At 44.0% G+C, this 9,174-nt stretch overlaps 1 protein-coding gene across 2 annotated transcripts; it reads right to left on the bottom strand.

The window, feature by feature from the left end:
- Positions 1-773: 773 nt before the first annotated feature.
- LOC130562657 (uncharacterized) lies at positions 774-8,875 on the bottom strand. Of its 2 annotated transcripts, none has more exons than XM_057347805.1 (2): positions 7,652-8,875; positions 774-3,424 (listed from the first exon to the last, which is right to left on the bottom strand). In XM_057347805.1, the coding sequence occupies exon 2, from the start codon at positions 1,869-1,871 to the stop codon at positions 837-839; it is 1,035 nt and encodes a 344-aa protein (XP_057203788.1). In that variant the 5' UTR covers positions 1,872-3,424; positions 7,652-8,875; the 3' UTR covers positions 774-836. The 2 variants fall into 2 exon arrangements, with proteins under 2 accessions (XP_057203788.1, XP_057203789.1); XM_057347806.1 differs by lacking the exon at positions 7,652-8,875 and adding an exon at positions 3,478-6,107.
- Positions 8,876-9,174: the final 299 nt, after the last annotated feature.

Here is a 9,174-nt window from a genome sequence, read left to right as displayed (position 1 = left end):
GTGAAGGGGGAGGCGGGGCTACCTTTGTCATGATCGTGGTGAAAGAACCCAAGCGCAAGCAGGCAGTGAAGGGGTTAACAGATAATATTTATTTTAAAACAAAACACAAAACAAAACACCCTCGATGGGGGAAAAACAAAACTAAGAATCTGTAAAAACAAAGACTTCCCACGTGGGGGCAAAGATAAAACAAGAACAGCTAAACCCTAACTGAAAAAACACGACAAAACGTCTTACAAAAAAACACGGCAGGATAACTAAAGCAAAAACACAAAACTCACAGTTCACGAACAAGGCATATAACAGGACCATGAGCACATACACAACGCAATACAAGAGCACAGGACAAAGAAACAAGAGGGTATATATAGGGAAACAAACGAGGGATAACGACAGGGGCAGGTGTGGGTAATAAACACTAGGGAAAGAAACAGGAAACGAGAGAAGGGGCCAATGACAAGACACTGGAGAGAACGTATATTATTGTCAAAGGACAATAATATGTTTCTCTCCACACATAACCAAAGACTTTGCCATGGCTCTGCTACAGGACCAAGAAAAACATGACTAAGGAAGCAGAGCCATGACAGAAGCCCCCCCTTTAATGAGCACCTCCAGGTGCTCACCAAGGGGTAGACGGACAGACAAGGCAGACGAGACAAAGACAAAAACCAGACAAACAATGGTGAACATGACAAGGGGTAGACAGGACAACAAGACTACAGGATGGGGTGGGAAACAAGAACAATAAACGTGGGAGGGGGGGTGGGGCAAAACAAGAGTTCACGGGGGGAAAACCAAAAGTTGGGGGGAACAGTCCCAGTCCCCGGCTGCGCTCAAGGGCGCGGAGTCCTGGGGGACTTAGGAGGAGTCCTGGGGGGAACAGTCTTTGGCCCTGGGAGTCTCCCAGGGACCGGCTGGAAAGGGCTGGACGCCAGCTGGAAGGCCGGCTGGACAGGGCTTGACGCCGACTGGAAGGCCGGCTGGACAGGGCTTGATGCCGGCTGGACAGGGCTTGATGCCGGCTGGAAGGCCGGCTGGAAGGCTGGCTGGACATGGCTTGACGCCGGCTGGACATGGCTTGATGCCGGCTGGAAGGCCGGCTGGATCACCGGACTGGACGCCGGCTGGATCACCGGATTGGATGCCGGATGCACCGGACTGGACGCAGGGCTGGGCACAAGACTGGACATTGGCCTGGACACATGACTGGACACAGGACTGGACACGGGACTGGACACAGGACTGGACGCCGGCTGCACCGGACTGGATGCCGGCTTGATCGCCGGCTGCACCGGACTGGACTCGACACTGGACACCGGTCTGGGCATTGGCTGCACCGGACTGGACACCGGCTGCACCGGGCTGGACTTCCCCCTCCTCAGCTTCTTCTTCCTGGACCGGCCCACAGGACATGTGGCCGGTTGTTGAGAAGCAGTGGGGGGCACGACTAACTCCGTGCTAGAGGAGTCGGACGGGGAGTCCCACGACTCCCTCCGTCGGCGCCGTCCACGGAGACTGGTGGGCGGAGGAGGGGCTGAGTTCCCCAATGTGGCGATGGCCAGGACGCGACCCTCTGGTACAGTAGCTAGCGGGCGGGAAGCCAGGGCTGGTGCAATGGACTCAGGGTTGTCCCGGTCAGCCAAAATCCAGACCAGGTTGTCAAAGCTGGGGGAACCCAGCATCCTCATCTCGCTAGGGGAGAGGGGTTCGGTGAGGCCACGATTAAAAATGAAGCCAAGCTCCTCCTCACCGAACACCCAATCTGCTGACGCGTCCAGGAACTCGTCCACGTAGTCCATGGTGGCCCGGCTCCCCTGGCGGATCCTGAAAAGGCGGTGGGTTAGGCAGGATCGCTGTGAGTCGGCCATGCTGCCTGCTGGGTTCAGTATGGCTCTTGTATTCTGTCACGGAATGGCAGAAGAACCCAAGCGCAGGCAGGCAGTGAAGGGGTTAACAGAATATTTATTTTACAAAAAACACAAAACAAAAACACCCACAATGGGGAAAACGAAACTGAGATAAAAAACTGAAACAAAACACTTCCCACGGGGGGGGCAAAAACAAACTAACCAAAACAAGGCACGACACAACGTCTTACAAAAAACAACACAGCAGGGTGACTAACACTAAAAACACAACTCACAAATAAAGGACAAGGCACAGAACAGGAACCAGGGTGGCACAGAACAGGAACCAGGGTGGCACAGAACAGGAACCAGGGTGGCACAGAACAGGAACCAGGGTAACACAGGAACATGAGCACGAACACAACGCATACACAACGTAATACAAGAGCACAGGACAAAGAAACAAGAGGGTATATATAGGGAAACACAAACGAGGGATAATGACACAGGGCAGGTGTGGGTAATCAAACACTTAGGGAAAGATAACAAGGAAACGAGAGGAACGGGGCCAATGACAAGACACTGGCGAGAACGTATATTATTGTCAAAAGGACAACAATAAGTTTCTCTCCACACATAACCAAAGACTTTGTCATGGCTCTGCTACAGGACCAAGAAAAACATGACTAAGGAAGCAGAGCCATGACATAAACCTACCCATCACAGAAAACCTCCTGCATTTTTAGATTTTCAATAAACATCATTTTGAATGATTTGTAAGCTGCTTTCCTCATGGGGACCTAAAACAGTGTCCCCACAAGGTGAAAATTTACTGGTGTCACTTTGGTCCTCATAAGGTAAGGAATACTAGGACCACACACACACAATGACATAAAGTACTGCACTTCTAAACAAATATTTTAAACTATAATGTAGGTCATGAAACCTAACACTAAATGTACTATTCATTTACTCGGTTATTCTGTTTTTTAATGTAATGTTTTATCCACTTGGAACAAAGTGAACAGACAAAATAATTGACAAATACGATTTATGAGGAAGGGAAGCCAATTGTACCTGTTGAGATCGTGCAGAATCCATGTGAGCAGCAATGATTTTTTTTTCAAGAATTATGCTCTTGTCTTTATAACAGTGGATGGTGAAAATAAATACATGTAAAAAAAATAAACAAATAGAAATCTGTAAATCTGATCTGGTTCTCCGTGTTACAGCTGCAGCTGAGTAACCGACTTGGCACGTTACCGACTGTAGTCGTCTACCGAACGTAAGTGATTGTAGCAATGTTCGTGTAGGTGAGAAGGAAGAGATCGGGGTCAGGTTGTCTACTGGAGAGAAGAAGTACGTTTTATTGACAAAAGTATATCACAGTTCAATGCTGACGCTGCGCGTCTCTGTTTCCAGCCTCCGTATTCCACTGGAGCTGACGATCCTCTCGTGAAGCAACCCTCTTTCTGGCTTTCTCTCTCTCTCGCTCTCTCCGCAGTAGACTCTGCTGGCTCTCACACACACGGCTCCTGTCTCCGAGCTGTTTATATGCATCCCCACACCAATCACTGGAATAGAGGACAGCTGATCACCATTTGCACTTCGCACCCCATTTACTCACCACTCTTCTCTCAGCCTTCTCTCCCGCTGCAGACCTTGCTAAATCACACACCCCTTGCCACAGTGATCATGTGTAAAAACAGGTTTTTCTAAATTTAAGTACTTGTGGTTACATTGTGTAGAACTACGTATAAGTAATATAATTACATTGTACGAGGTTTGTAACAATATCCATCGTACCTGTGTAACAGGCTTGGCCGATAACATGTGTAACAGTAGCTGCCTGTTACATGTGCATAATTACAACCTATAAGTACAGATTGTTGCATAATGTAGTTACACAGTAAGTACACTTTGTTACATGATATTACACTAGATACTACATAGTATTTAATTAAGTAATTACTCTGTATCACGGGCACCGTAAAATAAAGTGTTACCAAAAGGGTAAAAGTTAGTGTGCCGGACAAAGAAACATGTTTTCGCGCCCAAAACTATCTCATCACATTGGATCGCCCACGTTGGAGGGGCGTGAAGCCCTCTGTGTTAAAACATCTGAACATGCAGGAAAGCTTGCTCTTCTATGTTCGTTCGCTTGTGTACGTTCGCTCTCGTGCGCGTTCGCTCGCTCATTTCTGTCAACCTCTCGAGACCTGCCTCTCCTCAGAGACAGTTTCTAACAGCAGTTTGCTTCAAGCTAAATCAACGGACTCACGGCTTGGTCAGAACACATCAGGACCCTTTGATACGCGCGCCAGCACGTGTCCCGAGAAACAAAGAAGCCAATGCAAGTATCTGAACTATTGCTAACCAGTTGCGTATAAGCTTTGCCCCTTTTAAATAAGGAGATTTGTCCTTGATGGTTCGTGCAGATGTGAATAGCTGATTTAATACTGCCTTTTTCTTTGCTTTATCTATTTCTTTCATTCTTTACTGCTTTTACGTTTTTATGTTTGTTTGTTAATGTTTGGTTTTTGTTAGCTAGTTGATTTTAGTGTCCCCGTAGTGTAGATAAATAAACCACATGTGTATCCACGCTCGAATTGTTTCTGTGTTTATTTATCACATATCAACTGAATTCTGAAGTGGTACTGTACTACAGTAAGAATATTGTTTTTCCAGGCCAGGGGAGTAATATTTCTTAGAGTTGATATACGATCTGCTGATCACTTGGTGGACGAGTGTATTTAGTTTGTCGCTGTTATTAGCTCTGCTGCATCAGGTAAAGTACATAAAATAATTAATGGTTAATCACCATTAATTATTTGTAGGTTACTGTGTTTAAACTCATAGTTTCCCCGAAATACACTACAGTCGTCACTTTCCCACGTGAACACGCCGGAACGCGCCTGCTTGAGTGGTAAAACACTGGGCAAAATGAATGGTTACAATATCAGGAAACGCAACATTTGAGTGTCTAAGAACACCTGATTCCTTTGTAAGTCATAAGGTAGTCGTAAGGATAACCGTCGAGTCCAGCTGCTTGTAGTTTAAGCATTTAATTGCGTGTTTTAGTCCCGGTTTTTGTTCCTCCTATTGAATGCAGCCATTTTGCCTTAGTTTTACCACTCAAGGGAGCGTGTCCCAGCGTGTTCACGTGGGAAAGTGACATCAATGCATATCCTCTATAGAGTTCCCTGCCTCGTCCAAGATGGCCGCTTCTGAGCTTCCTGCCCCTTCCAAGATGGTCGTCCGTCCCTCCCCCTGTCCGCCTCTGTATCGTGCTCCTGTCCTGAGTCTCCTAGTTCGCCTTGGATTACCTGTGTTTTTAATGTTAATAAATTGTGCTTTCACGTGGATTCTCTATTTTCACTTCGTCTCTGCCTCGTTACAAGTTCAGTGTACATAGAGAAAGATTTGCAATAATACCACGTATCTTAATGCAGTATATTCTCTTCAATTTTGTTAAATTTTATTATGATGTATCTAAAGCTGCTTTGCAACATTGAAAATTGTGAAAAGCGTTATATAAATGAAATTGAATTGAAATCTGTGCTTACGAAAATGCTTTCTGTCATAATCTTGTGTTTGTGTTCATTCAAGCGCGAAAGAGAACTTAAAGGACTCATCGGATGAGCACTTTCAACAAGTTGGTATGATTTATTAGGGTCTTCATGAAATGTCTGGAACATTTTTTGCTTAAAAACATTCAATGGCTTTGTAAACAAAACCCTTTTTGACTCGTCTAAAACAGCTATGCTCACAGCAACCCATTTTGGTGCATGTCTCTTTAAATGATAATGAGTCACAGTGCACCCCATCCCCCTTCCGTCCAGCATGTCAACACAACACACTTGTAGTACTGCCATGGCAATGGCTTAGCTAAATTATGTTTCCTGAACTCCTCTTCGGATAGCTTCATTTTAAACGCAGACACACTCTGTCAGTTTAAATCTAGACTAAAGACGCATCTTTTTAATCTTGCATACACTACTCTTCCATAATATAAATCTTCTGAGGGTTTAGGCTGCATTAGTTAGATCAACCGGAACCAAAAACACAACTGATGTACTTGTTGCATCAAAGAGTACAGAACAGTACTCTACTCTCAGCCAGTCTTGTCTCATTGTTCCAAGGTTACCACAGCGAGCAGGATGCAGTTCATGGCCTGACCTGATGGTAGAGCGGAGAATGGGAAGTGGGGACCTGACAAGAGCTGAGATGATAGAGCTGGATAAAGAAGGACGCGGTCTCTTGACATGTCTTCACCACAAAATTTCAAATGCTATTAGATTATTAATGATAATCTTAAACTATAATTTATTTTATTATTAAGTTTATTTATTTTATTTAGCCTTGTTGTGCAAGCTCTCTGGAGCTTGTGCAGAGGCAGCAGCTTTTGCCAGAGGGGAACTGGAATCCCCTGGTTGGGCCTGGGTTCTCCTGAGGTTTTTTTTCTCGATTAGAGTTTTGGGTTCCTCGCCACCGTTTGCATACTGTTTTTGCACTATCTGCCTGACCGGGGGGGCTGCTTTAGAATTTTAAAGTTTTACTTAATTAATATTGCATATAGGAATTTATAGTCTGTTATATTTGACCTGTGCTTCTCTCTCCTTTATCCTAAATGTGTGCTCTCACTGAGCGTGTGTGTGTGTGTGTGTGTGTGTGTACTTGTCTGTGTACGTACGTGTGTGTGTGTTGTGTGTGTGTCCGTGCGCATCCGTGTGTGTGTGTGTGTCTCTATGTCTATGTGTGTTAGTACGTGTGCATATTGTGTGTGTGGAGTGTTTTGTATGTGGGTATGTCTGTCTTCTGTGTTTTCAACCTTTTCTTGTTTCTGCAGGTACAACTTTAATTATTTTGCTTATAGTCAATATGTCTCATGTACAGCTGCTTTGTAACAATGAAAATTGTAAAAGCGCTATATAAATAAAGTTGAGTTGAGTTGAGTTGAGTTAAACGTCTCAAATCATTCGTCCGGAGACTAAAAAATCCGTCACAGCAAACAGCACATCCTAATGTTCTCACGTTGTGCGTGTATGCTTGCCTAAAATCCACGGAATGCACACCTGCACACCGATGCGGAAAACGGCAGTTGCAAAAGCTTCATTTTTTTGGCCTTCCAATGAGATTGGCTTTTGTTCACGTGCCTGGAGCTGCTGAAGTTACAGTAAAATATGACTTGGTGGCACTCAAGCACAAAACGGTCTTGCCGAGCACACATTGACGAAGAGGAACCAAGATGAATTCTTCTTCTGTGTGACCTGCGAGTGTCAGAATGCATAAAGTTACGCAGTGCCACCTTGTGTACCGGGGTGTTTCTGTTTTTCATTAAGCGCCATCTATGTCAGGGAGTGAATTTGCACATTCCCTCGGCTCATCGCCAGTGAAAATCGTTTGGGTATGAACGCCGAAAAACGCTGGCGATAAGGGCGTGTGATTAACATCCCAGTCTGTACGTACCTTAAGGACGAATGATTTACCTCAATATCAAAATATTTACCTTAATATCAAAACGAAATTAACCGCAGTGTTTGCCCCTGTTCATTAGCAAAACAAACAACTTGTCGCAGCTGAACATATTAACACACATAATGTATTAACATACATAGAGCTAAACTCCAAGTGCCCATTTGCCAAATAAAATATAAATATAGAGTAAGTTTAACACTGGCTTTGAATGTTCCATTTAGCCCGTGACTGACTTAGCTCCCTTCACTATCATATGCTAACGTTATCCTCCTATATATACGGTACCTGTACGTCAATTCAGACTGTTGATAAATATTACTTACATCGGCAGCTTTGTCTCGTTCAGTTGGTCTCGATCCCTCTTGAGGAACAACTTTGAAGCTAATCCTGCTTGTACTGTCCCAGGTTGATAAAGCACTCCGGCTTGTAGTGATTCGCGCAAACAAGCAGGTTCTTACTTATGGTTTCTGAGGGGTTTCCTCTAAAAATAAAATAAATCCACTCCTGTCTCTTCCGAGGTTAGGACTATGTGCAGTGATTTACATTGCATGTTGCATGTTGTCCACAAACTTTAGCCATAGCGTCACGTACACCGCTGTCGCTTGTGAAAACAACAATGGCTGCAGCGCCGTGGGTGGAATTGTGTAGATTAAGGGGCGGTAATATTATAATAAGGTCCTGCTTTTACGTCACAACAGGAGCGAAATCTGAACGGCTCGGTTTCTCACATGCTTGCAGGGAAAGGCTCATCAAAACAAACTTCCTGGGATCTTGTTTTTCATGTTTTCAGGGTTGCTAGATGCACCGGGGACCCGGTTATAGTACTTAAACACAGAAAAAATGTAATACTTTAATACTCGTGCGCTGTCTGGCAGATTCTGACAGAGAATCACTGACGCAGCCTTCAGCTGGACCGCTGTCAGGTTGCGTTGTGCCGCATCCCACAGCTAGAAGCACACTCTGGTCTTGTGGACCTCCTCTGAGTATAATACAGAAGCTGTGTTGTTCTGCTTTACAGAGCCCAGAGACTATTAAACATAAATAGTCCCGGAGTCTGATAGGAAATGGCTAGCAAACATCCACATTTCAGTATTCCATTTGTTTCAGCAAAAAGAAGCATTTCATTCGTCTTTCGATAGTCTTTGAAAAGAACGCTGAGATTTTGTGCTCAATCTGTTTGTACAATCAATCACACAACTTTTCCCCGTTCTAAATATAGTACAGATAGTAGTAAACACTGCTGCATTCAGTCTTTCTGCCACTCCGTGGGCATGACTTGCTTGACTTTCGTGTACGGTGACATCAGGTGCATACCCTCTATTACCTTTTTAATCTTTGAAAATAATGTTTGTTTTAAACTGATTGTTAAAACTGATTTTTTAAATGAAATACTGGATTTGAATTATAGAGCTCATAAAAATGAATATTTGATAATGAATTTATTTAGATGAAGGTTAATGGAAAGTTTTTATATTTTATAAACATTATTTTGTGACTACGTCTGTGCAAACACTGTAGGGACACTGATAATAATGTGCTGAGCTCTCCGGGGCTTTAAAAATTATACATTTGTTATCCACGCATATTAGACTTTTAAGTTTATTTGGTTGATGTCCAATTTATATTATTTTAATGATATTGTTCCATTTACAAGAGGGTGTACTTCTAAAAATACCCTCCCGTATGTTGCCCAATCACCCATGCTACCTATGCCATGGACCGACCCTGAAAATAATAATTCAACAAAACATTTTTGTTGTAGTTCCTACAAAATAGCAACAAATACCATTACAAATACCATGTGAAACGTCTCGGTTACGGATGTAACCTCGGTTCCCTGATGGAG

The sequence above is a fragment of the Triplophysa rosa genome, linkage group LG12 (assembly GCF_024868665.1).
Source record: "Triplophysa rosa linkage group LG12, Trosa_1v2, whole genome shotgun sequence".
Lineage (NCBI taxonomy): Eukaryota > Metazoa > Chordata > Actinopteri > Cypriniformes > Nemacheilidae > Triplophysa > Triplophysa rosa.
This window is presented reverse-complemented; position numbering and strand designations above follow the sequence as displayed.